Consider the following 16,800-nt stretch of genomic DNA (forward strand, 5'->3'; position numbering starts at 1 on the left):
AGGGAGTGCTGCGCTGTTAGAGGGGCCATCTTTCGGATGAGATGTTAAACTGAGGTCCTGTCTGCCCTCTTAGGTGGATGTAAAAGATCCCATGGCACTATTTCGAAGAAGAGCAGGGGAGTTCTCCCCGGTGTCCTGAAATGTCCCTCAATCACTCCACTAAAAAGATTATCTGGTCATTATCACATTGCTGTTTGTGGGACCTTGCTGAGCACAAAATTGGCTGCTGTGTTTCCTACACTTCAAAAAGTACTTCATTGGCTGTAAAATGCTTTGAGACATGATGAGGTAGATGTGTGACCTGATCTCTGCCAGGGCTGCTGTGTAACTAAGCATCAGGAGAAGAAGGAGAGAGGATCTGGTGAGTGAGGTCAGGTTTAAGCGAGGACAGGATCTGGTGAGGGCAGGGTCTGACCAGGGCAGGGTCTGATCAGGGCAGGGTCTGATCAGGGCAGGGTCTGATCAGGGCAGGGTCTGATCAGGGCAAGGTCTGATCAGGGCAGGATTGGGTGAGGGCAGGGTCTGATCAGGGCAGGGTCTGATCAGGGCAGGGTCTGATCAGGGCAAGGTCTGATCAGGGAAGGATTGGGTGAGGGCAGGGTCTGATCAGGGCAGGGTCTGATCAGGGCAGGATTGGGTGAGGGCAGCGTCTGATCAGGGCAGGGTCTGATCAGGGCAGGGTCTGATCAGGGCAGGATTGGGTGAGAGCGCATTAGTGAGACATGATCAATTGAGGACAGCAATGGGGTCCACTGTGATGCTCCCCATGATTGAATAGCCAACTAACACTCTATATCAAGGTTCACAGTTGGCAAGTGCTGGAGGGTGACCATTGCTTGAGGAAATTATCCCAGTGAGGAATAACTTTGAACAGAAAATGCCAGAAATAGATGGCGGGCCAATCAACATTTGAGAGAGGAAAACAGGTTAGCCTCATGGGGTCCTTTAACAGAGCTCACCCCAAGCATTAACCTGTTTACAGATGCTGCCTGACCTGCTGTGCACTTTCTATTTTTATTTCAGATTTCCAGCATCAACGTTCCACCTGTCCTCTCTGATATCCCAGGGCCGCTGATGTAAAAGGGGCTGGATTCAGTTGGAAGGTGCCTGCCGACTCCCATTAGTTTCCTGAACATCAAACCTCCAATTGTCCCAACAGTCCGCTGTTAGACGCTTTAACCTCCTTGTTACTCTCGTGTCAGGAGGCGCTGAGGAAGTTTCCTCCTTTGCCTCCAGGACGGGGTTTGTCCATCGAAGAGAAGCTGGAAGTACTGGGTGTTTTTTTTCTCTCTCCAGTCTCTCCCCCTTTCCCCACCTCCTCTCCTGTACCCGTGGTGAATGTTCTCGTGAGGTACTGAAGGTGCTGCCTCTCTCTGTGTTTGCCGTGGCACGGGTCCCGGTAAGCCCTCCAGTACCTGACGAGAACGGGCACACTTCGGACCTGCACCCACTCAATGGGTTGTTTCTCCAGTATGCGCGGGCGGGGAAGAATCTCGGCACCTGTTGGCGCTCCTCACAAAACCGTGGGCAGGGCCCCCATGATTGTCCTTGCCGCTGGCATGTGCTCGTAATGTTTGGGCTCAAGTCTTGCCAGGCTATTCAACTGCCAAAGGGGGGCATCAGAGCAAAACTCGGTCTTGTCCTCACCTGATATCCAATCAGGCGCAACAACAACACCAACTTGCATTTATACAGCGCCATTAACATATTAAAACGTCCCAAGGAGCTTCACAGGAGCGATTATCAAACAAAATTTGACACCGAGCCACATAAGGAGATAAAAGGACAGGTGGCCAGAAGCTTGGTCAAAGTTTTAAGGAGTGAATTGAAGGAGGAGAGAGAGGTAGAGAGGCAGAGAGGTGTAAGGAGGGAATTCCAGAGCTTAGTGTTAATGGTATGATTTGTATCATAGAATCATAGAATCATAGAAGTTACAACATGGAAACAGGCCCTTCGGCCCAACATGTCCATGTCGCCCAGTTTATACCACGAAGCTAGTCCCAATTGCCTGCACTTGGCCCATATCCCTCGATACCCATCTTCCCCATGTAACTGTCCAAATGCTTTTTAAAAGACAAAATTGTACCCGCCTCTACTACTGCCTCTGGCAGCTCGTTCCAGACACTCACCACCCTTTGAGTGAAAAAATTGCCCCTCTGGATCCTTTTGTATCTCTCCCCTCTCACCTTAAATCTGTGCCCCCTCGTTATAGACTCCCCTACCTTTGGGAAAAGATTTTGACTATCGACCTTATCTATGCCCCTCATTATTTTATAGACTTCTATAAGATCACCCCTTAACCTCCTACTCTCCAGGGAATAAAGTCCCAGTCTGTCTAACCTCTCCCTGTAAGTCAAACCATCAAGTCCCGGTAGCATCCTAGTAAATCTTTTCTGCACTCTTTCTAGTTTAATAATATCCTTTCTATAATAGGGTGACCAGAACTGTACACAGTACTCCAAGTGTGGCCTCACCAATGCCCTGTACAACTTCAACAAGACATCCCAACTCCTGCATTCAATGTTCTGACCAATGAAACCAAGCATGCTGAATGCCTTCTTCACCACCCTATCCACCTGTGACTCCACTTTCAAGGAGCTATGAATCTGTACTCCTAGATCTCTTTGTTCTATAACTCTCCCCAACGCCCTACCATTAACGGAGTAGGTCCTGGCCCGATTCGATCTACCAAAATGCATCACCTCACATTTATCTAAATTAAACTCCATCTGCCATTCATCGGCCCACTGGCCCAATTTATCAAGATCCCGTTGCAATCCTAGATAACCTTCTTCACTGTCCACAATGCCACCAATCTTGGTGTCATCTGCAAACTTACTAACCATGCCTCCTAAATTCTCATCCAAATCATTAATATAAATAACAAATAACAGCGGACCCAGCACCGATCCCTGAGGCACACCGCTGGACACAGGCATCCAGTTTGAAAAACAACCCTCGACAACCACCCTCTGTCTTCTGTCGTCAAGCCAATTTTGTATCCAATTGGCTACCTCACCTTGGATCCCATGAGATTTAACCTTATGTAACAACCTACCATGCGGTACCTTGTCAAATGCTTTGCTGAAGTCCATGTAGACCACGTCTACTGCACAGCCCTCATCTATCTTCTTGGTTACCCCTTCAAAAAACTCAATCAAATTCGTGAGACATGATTTTCCTCTCACAAAACCATGCTGACTGTTCCTAATTAGTCCCTGCCTCTCCAAATGCCTGTAGATTCTGTCCCTCAGAATACCCTCTAACAACTTACCCACTACAGATGTCAGGCTCACTGGTCTGTAGTTCCCAGGCTTTTCCCTGCCGCCCTTCTTAAACAAAGGCACAACATTTGCTACCCTCCAATCTTCAGGCACCTCACCTGTAGCGGTGGATGATTCAAATATCTCTGCTAGGGGACCCGCAATTTCCTCCCTAACCTCCCATAACGTCCTGGGATACATTTCATCAGGTCCCGCAGATTTATCTACCTTGATGCGCGTTAAGACTTCCAGCACCTCCCTCTCTGTAATATGTACACTCCTCAAGACATCACTATTTATTTCCCCAAGTTCCCTAACATCCATGCCTTTCTCAACCGTAAATACCGATGTGAAATATTCATTCAGGATCTCACCCATCTCTTGTGGTTCCGCACATAGATGACCTTGTTGATCCTTAAGAGGCCCTACTCTCTCCCTAGTTACCCTTTTGCCCTTTATGTATTTGTAGAAGCTCTTTGGATTCACCTTTGCCTGATCTGCCAAAGCAATCTCATATCCCCTTTTTGCCCTCCTGATTTCTCTCTTAACTCTACTCCGGCAATCTCTATACTCTTCAAGGGATCCACTTGATCCCAGCTGCCTATGCATGTCATATGCCTCCTTCTTATTTTTGACTAGTGCCTCAATCTCCCGAGTCATCCAAGGTTCCCTACTTCTACCAGCCTTGCCCTTCACTTTATAAGGAATGTGCTTACACTGAACCCTGGTTAACACACTTTTGAAAGCCTCCCACTTACCAGACGTCCCTTTGCCTGCCAACAGACTCTCCCAATCAACTTCTGAAAGTTCCTGTCTAATACCATCAAAATTGGCCTTTCCCCAATTTAGAATTTTAACTTTTGGGCCAGACCTATCCTTCTCCATAGCTATCTTAAAACTAATGGAATTATGATCACTGGTCCCAAAGTGATCCCTCACTAACACTTCTGTCACCTGCCCTTCCTTATTTCCCAAGAGGAGGTCAAGTTTTGCCCCCTCTCTAGTCGGGCCATCCACATACTGAATGAGAAATTCCTCCTGAATACACTCAACAAATTTCTCTCCATCCAAGCCCCTAATGCTATGGCTGTCCCAGTCAATGTTGGGAAAGTTAAAGTCCCCTACTATTACCACCCTATTTTTCTTGCAGCTGTCTGTAATCTCCTTACATATTTGCTCCTCAATTTCCCGTTGACTATTTGGGGGTCTGTAGTACAATCCTATCAAAGTGATCTCTCCCTTCTTATTTTTCAGTTCTACCCATATGGACTCAGTGGGCGAACCCTCGGATATATCCCCTCTCACTACTGCCGTGATGTTCTCCCTAATCAAGAACGCAACTCCCCCTCCTCTCTTACCTCCTGCTCTATCTTTCCTATAGCATCTGTACCCTGGAACATTGAGCTGCCAGTCCTGCCCCTCCCTTAGCCATGTTTCAGTAATAGCTATAACATCCCAGTCCCATGTACCCATCCATGCCCTGAGTTCATCTGCCTTGCCCATCAGACTTCTTGCATTGAAATAAATGCAGTTTAATCTAGTCTTCCCTTGGTCTTTGCCCTGCTTTCTCAGATCATCTGTCCGGTCATGTTCTGTACACTCTCCCTTACTGCCTTTTGTTTCTGTCACCACTTTATTTCCCACTGACTTCCTGCATCGGTTCCCATCCCCCTGCCCATTTTTTTTTTAGTTTAAACCCTCCCCAACAGCACTAGCAAACACTCCCCCTAGGACATTGGTTCCAGTCCTGCCCAGATGCAGACCGTCCAATTTGTACTGGTCCCACCTCCCCCAGAACCGGTTCCAATGGCCCAGGAATTTGAATCCCTCCCTCTTGCACCATCTCTCAAGCCACGTATTCATCTTAGCTATCCTGTCATTCCTACTCTGACTAGCCCGTGGCACTGGTAGCAATCCTGAGATTACTACCTTTGAGGTCCTACTCTTTAGTTTAACTCCTAACTCCCTAAATTCAGCTTGTATCAATGAGCGTTAGTTGTATTCAGGTGGTGTGTATCAATTGGGGACTCTCTTGTATCCTTTTTATATGAGAGCTTATCTCGTGAGTGATGTGTGTGTGTAAGGGGGATCTCTGGGAATAAAGGCTTGGAAGCAACTAAAGACCAGGCTCTAGTATACTACCCTTCACCACATGGCTGTCCAATTTTAACAATTGGGGCCGAGGCAGCTGAAGGCACGGCCGCCAATGGTGGGGCGATGAAAATAAGTGATGCTCAAGAGGCAGAGATCTCGGAGGGTTGTAGGACTGGAGGGGGTTACGAGATAGGGAGGGGCGAGGCCGTGAAGGGATTCGAAAACAAAGGATGAGAATTTTAAAATCGAAGCATTGCCGGACCTTCCAGGTGGTGCAGTTGGATGGTGGTCAGGAGCAGGAACCATGGCTAATTCCACCCCCGCCTCTGCCCATCCGCGCCCCACCCCCACTCAGCCAGGGAAAGCTGGGGCCAAAGGTATCACGGGAACTGCTGTCCGAACCAAGATCACCTAACTCAGCACAGATCAAGGAACCTTCCTGTGGCTCAGTCCCATACCAAGCAGTGCCTTATTGACTGCCGCACTGGTGTGGTAGAGTGAGGGGGGGTGGGGGTTGGAGGTTTTTCTTCATTTCACAAATAGGATCAGATTTTGCTCCCTCCCACAGCTGAACGGTTTAATCCCAGCCATGAAGAAAGGCCCATACCGAACGATTTCTGAGAGGAGACCGACGTTGAAAGGTCCTCCCTTGTAGTGCTGATATTTGACATGGGGATGGGGGTGGAGGGTAGAACAGTTTAACTCCCTGCTTGGGATTTAAGTTACAACCTTGGTCGGTGCAATGAGAGGGACACTGTCTTGAGTGAGCCTGGCTTAATGGGAACAGTGTTTTCTTCTGATTTAAGTCAGCGAGAAGGTTGGGAGCTGCTAAATGAAAGGAGCTTTGTCCAGGCGGGACTTCACCGACAATTTTCACAGGGTTCAAATTTCTCCCACCATGTTAACTGTGCCTCTGTACACAGACCCAACTCTTGTCTGGGGTAGATTTTGACTTTGTGCGATAGTGTAAACTGGGTAATAGCAAGTCGGCGGCCCGTCTTACATCTCTCCCGATTTTCATTTCCACCGAAGTCAAATTCAAACCCTGTGCGTGGGTGAGGGCAGGCCTACGTTCCCAGGCCTCTTACCGAAGCCATGTTACCGCCAGTCTCAGCGCACCTCACCCACAGGTTAAGGAGAGAGAGAGCGGGGGGGAGGAAAAAATTGACCCAAATTCAATCCATCAACCCTGGGAAATGCATGTGTGAGGACGGGATTGGGCTTGGCTGTGATGCCCCCTTTAGTCAAATATCCTGCCAACACTTACTGGGCTTCATTTTATCTTTTGGAGATAATGTAAATTGGGCGATATCGAATCGGACGCCCGTTATACGGCTCTCCCGATTTTCGTTTCCACTGTATAACGGGCGGCCAATCTGATATCACTCAATTTACATTATCGCAAAAAGTTAAAATGACTCCCCCAGTGTCTGGACTCACAGGTGAGGACCAGTCACTTGAGCAAGGCAGCAGAGCAGTGTCACTGGTGTGACTGCACCCAAACAGGAGACATCGGGGCAGATTCTGACTTTGTGCGATAGTGTAAAACGAGGTAATAGCGAATTGGCAGCCTCGTTTTACATCTCTCCTGATTTTTATCTCCATTGACTTCTGGGACGAGTAGTGGAGAGTCCAAAAGATCACCGTCAGGGGGGAGGGAACCAGAAGAGAAAAGGGTCAACATGGGAAACCCAGTTGTGATCCAGACTGTAGGAATATACAGCCCACTACACATTACTCTATATATCAACCATCTGAACCCCTCGATTAGATTCCAGTCTGTAATCACTCCCACGTATCCATTATTCTATATATAAACCATCTGAACCCCTCGATTAGATTCCAGCCTGTAATCACTCCCAGGTATCCATTATTCTATATATAAACCATCTGAACCCCTCGATTAGATCCCAGTCTGTAATCACTCCCAGTATCCATTATTCTATATATAAACCATCTGAACCCCTCGATTAGATTCCTGTCTGTAATCACTCCCACGTATCCATTATTCTATATATAAACTATCTGAACCCCTCGATTAGATTCCAGTCTGTAATCACTCCCAGGTATCCATTATTCTATATATAAAGCATCTGAACCCCTCGATTAGATTCCAGTCTGTAATCACTCCCAGGTATCCATTATTCTAGATATAAACCATCTGAACCCCTCGATTAGATTCCAGCCTGTAATCACTCCCGGGTATCCATTATTCTATATATAAACCATCTGAACCCCTCGATTAGATTCCTGTCTGTAATCACTCCCACGTATCCATTATTCTATATATAAACCATCTGAACCCCTCGATTAGATTCCAGCCTGTAATCACTCCCAGGTATCCATTATTCTATATATAAACCACCTGAACGTCTCGATTAGATTCCAGCCCTATAATTATCTACACGTATATATCATATTCTATCAGAGTTTTATCTGTCAGTTGTTAATCACACATGAGCTTTTGCGTGTACTCTATTTGTGTTTGTGGGTGGGCACTTGTATGTTTGCTGTGTTTCAGCCCTGCCCGAGAAATAAATACCACCTCCAAAAGGAGTTTCTTTATCTCCTGGATGCACACAAGCCACAGAAGTGAAATTGGTTGAACGTGGCAGACTTATTGTCCTAGAGGAAGATCTGTCCTACCTGGAAGCGAGTCCTCTCCGCTGCATAAATCTGGTAGTGCAACATTGCTTGCAGTACTTTCTTGTGCCCCCCGGGTACCAGGCAAACTGCGCCCAAAATCTCCAGCACTGCGATCTTTGTCTTGATGTTCTCCGTCCTGAGACTGTGGGAAATGATGTTGATGCTCTCTGGATGAGCCAGCACATGGGCCCGGCCCTGGGAATTATTCATCAGAGCCTTGATGCACCCTATAACGGATGTGTGAATGCGGCTCTCTGACGTGTCATAGTCCATGCTTCGGAGAAAGTTCAACAGGCACGTAAGCCCGTCCAGTTCGATGAATCGCATCACAAACCTGCGGGTGCAAGCATCGCAAAGTTAGCGGTTTGTGGACGCCTGTCCTGTTTTCCTTCCCCTTCCCCAGCCTCTGCCCTTTCTTTCTCTCCCTTCCTCTGGCGAAGGTGCCAATTCGCACCGGGGTGCAGCCTCTCCAGCACAAGATGCTATTCTTCGGGCACAAGCCGCGCCAATGAGAATTAGCAGACGACTGAACCTGGGAGATAACATAGTCCTCCTCAATCCTGTCCTTCCCTCACTCCCAGATACACACGCTGTTCAGCAATAAGGAGTGGGACGTTAATTCTTTCCCCTCCCGAGCTCAGGGTCACCAAGGCCAATTGTAGTTCTCCGAACCCATCCCCCCACCCCAACTCATACTAACTAACTCAACAGAGAGCATGGGATGAACCTGGGCTATTCCTACTCTGTGTGGGGCAGCATCACACTACACAGTGCCCCTCCATCTTTCTAAGGTCATAAGCTAGGTTTGGACGAAGAAGACCCTTCAGCCCGTTTACTCTCGCTAAAGCATCTAGTTGTCTCTTAAATCAGTCAAGTGTCCTGGCCTCACCCAACCTTCCTGTTAATCCGTTCCAGTGGCTGATTACCCTCTGTGTAAAGAAACACTTCCTTGTATCTGAGGCAAAGGGTGCCCTGACCTTTGCCCTTTTGCCCCCACTGCTCTGGCGTACCTGAAAGTATTGTTTCTGGGGATTTATTTTCTGCGACCCATGACGTATCAAGTCCCCTCCGAGATGTCTCTTTTCGAGGCTGAAGATCCCTGGCTTAACTCCGGTTCAGCCAAATAAAAGCCAGCACTAGGGCTCTAACACTCAAGCCCATGGAACGGATGCGATCCCTGCCCTCGCTCACAATTCCACAGGTGCTGTGTCAGCACTGAACAGATGCCATGGCACGTTCCCCAGACGGGAAGGGAGGAAGGAGATTTTTTTAAAAAAATCTGGGATAAAGTCGCCCTTCCTCCACCCAGTTTGTCCCCCACGGACCTCCTACCGACCAAGTACAAGCGGAGCTGTCAGAGGCCTGAAGGTAGGGAGACTGCTGGCAGGGACAGGGCTGGAGTATGGTACCAAAGGCATGAGAAGGTTAACCAAAGAAAATAATGAAACAACCAAAAAAAAGGTCTAAATTGTTATTCCAATTAATAATCTGGTTGATACTATTCAGTACAAGAGTTGACAGAGCACCAGTGTTTACAGAGTGAAACCCGAACAGATATTCTGAATATCAGGGAAACTCGGCTCTCTTTAATTAATGGTTCCACCTCGGCTTTTTCCACTTAACAGCACATGGGCTAGTATTTTCACTTGGCTGGCAGAGTGGGGTCTTTGCACTCCAGCTCTGCTTGAAGTAGAGAATCGCCAGGAAATTCCATCCGGCATTCCCCCAATCGGCCACCGTAACTTCGGTGGAAACTCCGTTAACACGGTGTATCCGGGGTTACCGACGAGGTTACAACAGCCAATTGGGAGACCCCGTCCCCCTTCTCCGAGGAAAGTCCCAGCAATAGGGTATAAGCAGGCTGCAATGACGACAGAATAAAGGGCATCGGGCAACAAGACGATACTGGAGATGACCCTGGTTGACGCGAATTGAAACAACGGCCACAACAGACATGGGACTTCAGCGAATGACCACGGAGAGATTGCCTGCAGGTGCAATGGATATCCGCATCAGTGGGAGAAAAGAGCGCCCACAATAGATCGATTCCATCAGGGAAACATAAGAACATAAGAAATAGGAGCAGGAGTAGGCCATACGGCCCCTCGAGCCTGCTCCGCCATTCAATCAGATCATGGCTGATCTTCGACCTCAACTCCACTTTCCCGCCCGATCCCCATATCCTTTGATTCCCTTAGTGTCCAAAAATCTATCGATCTCAGTCATGAATATAATCAATGACTGAGCATCCACAGCCCTCTGGGGTAGAGAATTCTACAGATTCATAACCCTCTATGTGAAGAAATTTCTTCTTATCTCAATCCCAAATGGCTGACCCCTTATCCTGCATCTATGCCCCCTAGATCTAGACTCTCCAGCCAGGGGAAACAGCCTCTCAGCATCTACCCTGTCAAGCCCCCTCAGAATCTTATATGTTTCAATGAGAGATCACCTCTCATTTTTCTAAACTCCAGAGGATATAGGCCCATTCTACTCAATCTCTCATCATAGGGCAACCCTCTCATCCTAGGGAACAATGGGTGAGAGATGGCTGAAGGCTGAACCTGCAGACTGTACAGGAGAGAGATGAGTCGTGTTGAGTTCTCAGAGGGCATCGAAGTGCTGAAGCCAACAATGGACACCAGATGATGATGCGGGGTCACGATGCCACAACGCAGGGTCGATCCAGCAACTCCCAAGCATTGATACCTCAATGTGTGAGAGGCTGCAGATGAGAGGGACAGACTGAGTGCAGGCTGGTCGTTTTCACACATGTAAGGGTCAAGGGTCAAGGGTAGGACTGCGGTCCGGTCGGTCTCACGCATTTCTGAGCAGGTGGATCAAAAGCAGTGTTAGCAGAGGAAGTAGGTAGACCTGACCTGACCAATCTCCTTCATAAATGGTACAGAGAGCAGAGAGGGATGGCGGGTGGGGGGAGGGGGGGGGCCGGGGGAGGTGGATGGTAACACAAGCATGAAGACAAGTGAAGGGTACTCAAAAACTCAGAGCTCAGACAACAACTTGCATTTATACAGTGTCTTTAACGTAGCAAAACATCCCAAGGCGCTTCACAGGAGCGTAATCAGACAAAATTTGACACCGAGCCAAAAAAGGAGACGTTAGGACAGGTGACCAAAAGCTTGGCCAAAGAGATGGATTTCAAGGAGTGTCATAAGGGAGGAGAGAGAGGTGGAAAGGTTTAAGGAAGGAATTCCAGAGCTTAGAGCCTAGACGGCTGAAGGCACGGCCGCCAATGGTGGGGCGAAGGAAGTGGGGGATGCACAAAATTTAACATTTAACTCTGGTTAAATGTGAATGTGTACTTAGTTGCTAGAGACGATTTATTTCTCTCACTCTTAACATTCGTTCTTAGATATCGGCAGCACAAACCAATTAAGCTACACTGAGTCATAAGCCTCCGTGTTGACAAGTCGTCATTGTTTGGTACGCAGCCCCCAAGGGTGTCAATTGATTCGAAAGCCCCATCACTGGAGCTGAGAGAGACCCTCTTCAACCGAGGCCTCAGGGTCCCTGCGAGGCCTTGACCTTTTCAACTGTAATTCCACACTTGCAAATCTGGTTTGTCTTGGACATGGTTTAAAGAGGCCAGTAAATACCCCGCATTCCTCAGGATGTTTGGGAAGAACGGGAAGTGAAGCTGGTGGATGGCGGGAAATCCGCACTTGGGATGATTGCTCACCATTCCCAGCAGAGTTTTCTGCTCTGGCGTGCTCTCTTTATGGCCCGCAGTCTGCTCATATTAAATCAATGGGTTGTTTGACACAAATATGCATTCACTTAAAAAGGCATATCGACCAGACTCAGTGCTAAACGTACCCTGGCAGCCCATGCATCAAGAATAAGAGAGAGAGAGTCACATCATCAGGATCAGATAGATTATTCCTACATTTCATTTTGTTTAAGTGGTGCAGACAGAGAAGGTGGCATGACCTCTGTTCTCCTTAGAGCAGTGTAGGTTAAGAGGAGATTTGATAGAGGTGTTCAAAATCATGAACAGTTTTGATAGAGTAAATAAGGAGAAATCGTTTCCAGCGGCAGTAGGGTCAGTAACCAGAGGACACAGATTTAAGGTGATCGGCAAAAGAGCCAGAGACGACAAGAGGAAACATTTTTTTATGCAGCGGGTTGTTATGATCTGGAATGCACTGCCTGAAAGAGCGGTGGAAGCAGATTCAATAATAACTTTCAAAAGGGAATCGGATAAATACTTGAAGGGAAAAAAATCTGCAGGGGTCTGGGGAAAGAGCAGGGGAATGGAACTAACTGGATAGCTGTTTCAAAGAGCCGGCACAGGCACAGTGGGCCGAATGGCCTCCTTCTGTGCTGTATCATACTATAATAATACATTGGTGCAACCCCCGGGTTGGCACATACCATCCTCCATGCCCACAGTGGGCTTCTCTATGCTGTGGGGGCATTGGTGTTTCCTTACAGGGAAGGGAGATGGTACAGTCCACCTCCACCTGCCAGCAGCTGATGTCGGCAGACCTACCCATCTTTCTGCTCCTGGATAGCACAAGGCACAGCAAGAATATCTTAAAGGCAGTGTTACCCCTCAAAAAATATACAGTTTCGTTTAATGGGAATGTCCTGATTGTAAATGACTCAGACTTGTCAACAAGCCCAACAAGGCAAGGAAGCCGAAGAAAAATCAGAGTAGGCCGGCAGCCTGCAGAACCCAACAGATTTTAGGGCAGGTCATCTGTGCATGTTAACTCTGCTCTCTTTGCACTGTCGGGCTTGGTAACACCTCATGGACAATTCCCCCAGTGATATCATCAGAATGTCCAACAAAACATGAACGGAAAGAAGGGGAAATAAACTATGGGCAACAATAAGAATTAAAATATAATTCTAAGGAGGCACCCCCGCCCGATGTCACTCCCCCGCCCGATTTCCCTCTCCCGCCCGATGTCCCTCCCCCGACTGATGTCCCTCCCCCGCCCGATGTCCCTCCCCTGCCTGATCTTCCTCCCCTACCTGATTTCCCTCCCTGGCCTGATTTCCCTCCCTGGCCTGATTTCCCTCCCTGGCCTGATTTTCCTCTCCTGCCTGATTTCCCTCCCCTGCCTGATTTCCCTCCCCCTGCCTGATCTTCCTCTCCTGCCTGATTTCCCTCCCCTGCCTGATTTCCCTCCCCCTGCCTGATTTTCCTCTCCTGCCTGATTTTCCTCTCCTGCCTGATTTTCTTCTCCTGCCTGATCTTCCTCCCCTGCCTGATCTTCCTCCCCTGCCTGATTTCCCTCCCCCTGCCTGATTTCCCTCCCCCTGCCTGATTTCCCTCCCCCTGCCTGATTGTCCTCTCCTGCCTGATTTTCCTCCCTTGCTTGCCCAAGTTACTCGGGTGGTTTAATATTGGCGGAATATTGGACCCCTTATGTATTGTGACTGAAACTCGACAAACAAAATACTTCATTTGTGTCATAGGGTTGTTCAGTTGGACATGAAAAATCTCAAGGCACTGCTGGAAGGAGAGCAGGGAGTTCTCCTGGTGTCCTGACCAACATTCCTCTATCAAGCAACACCATCAAAAGTACCACCATTCTGACGATAGGTCATCGACCTGCAACGTTAACTCTGTTTCCTTCTCCACAGATGCCATCTGACTTGCTGAGTATTTCCAGCATTTTCTGTTTTTATACCACCAAAAATAAACCTGCAAGTCATGGATTAATTTGTGGTTTGTGGGATCTTTCTGTGCGCGAAATGGTTGCCTCATTCGCCCACAGAACTGCACCTGAAAGTAGCTCAGTGTATGTGAAGTGATTTGGGAGTTTTCCGAGAGGCATAATAAATGCATGTGAGCTTTATCATACAAGCAGGCCTTAAAACAGAGGCCCCTGGGTGTGTGGTTTTATACTTGATTTAATCCTTTATTTTTTAAGCACTTATCACAGCTTGTATCTAAATCACTTCCTCTGCAAACAGCCCTGCGTTAAGAGGTCAGCATCCCTGGACTGGAGAAGAGAGAGTTGAAAAGGTCTCAAGGAAAAATAAACTCAGAAGCAAAGGCACAGATTTCTATCTGTAAATTATTGGGGATTTTGAGAATAAATCTTTCGGAAAAGAGGACTTTCTGGAACGAGAGAACGTGACTTGGGGGGAGGGTGGGGGAGATTAAGAAAAAGAACAAATGTAGGGATGGGACAAAGTAGGTAGAAACAGACCAACAGGAGCGACGAAAACTGGTTCGAGGGCGGAAAATACAATTAAATAAAAGGACACGGGTAACAAAATGTCACCAGTGAATATCAATTATCAGGATAGACCGTGACTTTGTGCGATAGTGTGAAACGGGTGATGGAGAATCAGCAGCCCATTTTACATCTCTCCCCATTTTCATTTCCGTTGACTGCAATAGAAATAAAAATGGGTCGAGATGTAAAACGGGGCTGGCGATTCACACTATCGCACAAAATCACGATCTACCCCACTGTCTTAAAGGGGTGGAGCGTGTGCTTTGGTGCTGCAGGTTTCTTCAAACATTGCTATGTTTCAGAGATGTGCCGATTAACAGGCATCGAATTCCACAGTGCAGCGTAGCTGAACTAATTTTATTCTGATTAATGTGGCTCTGACTCCACATGAATTCTTTTCTTTAATCAGAAGGCACGGGGCCGTGTCCAGATACCATTGTGTTTGCTGAATTCAGCAGAACGGGCAGTGAGGTCAGTAAGGGGGCAACAAGGCCGGGATCGCTGGTCTGATGGATCCCCGGCTTAGCCGAGGCAAGGCGCCGCACTCGAGAACAGGTTTCCTGGCAAATTCCCCCCACGACCACCTCCGCCACCCCCCCCCGCCCCCGCCTCATCTGCCACCTCATCCGCCCCACTCAATCTTTTTCCTGAAGGTGCTGACATTTAGTGGCCTATGGTTCCATGGGCACCATGGCCTTTGGTGCCTCGGCCAAGTGGCTACCAGCAAGCCTGGACAGTAAGTTTCGGTTGGTTATTCAACTCTGATGGCTATCGCAGCTGAGCCCAATCTGGCTATCTACGCAGAGACATTTCCAGCGTTTTGCTTTTTGAAAGATGCAGGAGCGTTTTGTACAGAATGTACTACAGGTCGTGCCCCTTGACCTGTAGAACGGCCACTGGACACGTTCCACCAATGGCCACGTTGTTAAAGGCACCACCCAGCGTGGTCCTGACCTGTAAAGGCAAGGGAGTTCCCAGGTTCAATCCTTGTTCCGGGCCACATGAACTGATCTCAGCAGGGAAGTAATGTATCCGGTCCATCACCAAGACCGCCTACTTCCACCTCCGTAACATCGCCCGCCTCCGTCCCTGCCTCAGCTCATCTTCTGCTGAAACCCTCATCCATGCCTTTGTTACCTCAAGACTCAACTATTCCAATGCTCTCCTGGCTGGTCTCCCATCTTCCACCCTCCATAAACTTGAGCTCATCCAAAACTCTGCTGCCCGTATCCTAACTCGCACCAAGTCCCGAGCACCCATTACCCCCGTGCTCGCTGACCTACATTGGCTCCCAGTCCGGCAACGCATCAATTTTAAAATGCTCATCATTGTTTTCAAATCCCTCCATGGCCTCGCCCCTACCTATCTCTGTAACCTCCTCCAGCCCTACAAGCCCTGGAGAGGGTGCAGAGGAGATTCACCAGGATGCTACCAGGGCTGGAGCGCTTCAGCTATGATGAGAGACTGGGAAGATTGGGTTTATTTTCCTTGGAGCAGAGGAGGCTGAGGGGGGACATGATTGAGGTGTACAAAATTATGAGGGGCACATCCGTGCTGTATAACTCTAACCCTCCGAGATCTCTGCGCTCCTCCAATTCTTGCCTCTTGCGCATCTCCAATTTTCATCGTTGGCAGCCGTGCTTTAAGCTCTGGAATTCCCTCCCTAAATCTCTCCCCCTCTCTACTTCTTTAAGAGGCTCCTTAAAACCTACCTCTTTGACCAAGCTTTGGTCACCTGTCCTAATATCTCCTTATGTGGCTCGGTGTCAAATTTTGTTTGATAATCGCTCCCGTGAAACGTTTTACTACGTTAAAGGCACTATATAAATCCAAGTTTTTGTTGTTGTTGTCCCTGGGCTGGGGAGGGGGATATCTCAATTGTGATGCCTTCTGTGGTTGAATAACCTGCTGACATTCAACGCTGTGGCTCGCGCATGAAGAGCGGCTGAGCTACTGGTGTACTTTCTACCGTAGCAAGAGTCTTCAGGATGAGGAAGGTTGATGAAGGAGTGGGGCTGTCACTGGAGGGCAAGGGGCTGCCTACAACCTACATCGCCTGAGGGAAGCAGTGTGCTGAACTGACAGGTCTCTGTGAGGCCCACAAAAACGTTGGCACCAAAATGATGACATCGCCGAACAGGCAGAGAGGAATAAAAACTGCAAGTAAAGTAATGTTTCCACTTGCAGGGAGTACAAAACTGGGGGCAATTAATATAAGGTAGTCACTAATAAATCCAGTAGGGAATTCAGGAGAAACTTCTTTACCCAGAGAGTGGTTAGAATGTGGAACTCGCTACCACAAGGAGTAGTTGAGGCGAATAGCATAGATGCATTTAACGGGAAGCTGGATAAACACATGAGGGAGAAAGGAATAGGAGGATATGCTGATAGGGTGAGATGACGACGGGTGCCAAGGCTTCTTCGACAGCACCTCCCAAATCCGCGACCTCTACCACCTAGAAGGACAAGAGCAGCAGGCGCATGGGAACAACACCACCTGCACGTTCCCCTCCAAGTCACACACCATCCCGACTTGGAAATATATCGCCGTTCCTTCACCGTCGCTGGGTCAAAATCCT

General features: G+C 48.3%; 1 protein-coding gene across 4 annotated transcripts in view; it reads right to left on the reverse strand.

Annotated features, from left to right (window-relative positions):
• daam2 (dishevelled associated activator of morphogenesis 2) overlaps positions 1 to 16,800 on the reverse strand; it is a 309,727-nt gene that overhangs the window by 113,240 nt on the left and 179,687 nt on the right. For all 4 annotated transcript variants that reach the window (XM_067985157.1, XM_067985159.1, XM_067985156.1 and 1 more), the window contains exon 6: positions 8,004 to 8,337. In XM_067985157.1, the coding sequence (XP_067841258.1) occupies positions 8,004 to 8,337 (334 nt within the window). The remainder of the gene's footprint in view (positions 1 to 8,003; positions 8,338 to 16,800) is intronic.

Source organism: Heptranchias perlo, chromosome 5, assembly GCF_035084215.1.
Source record: "Heptranchias perlo isolate sHepPer1 chromosome 5, sHepPer1.hap1, whole genome shotgun sequence".
Lineage (NCBI taxonomy): Eukaryota > Metazoa > Chordata > Chondrichthyes > Hexanchiformes > Hexanchidae > Heptranchias > Heptranchias perlo.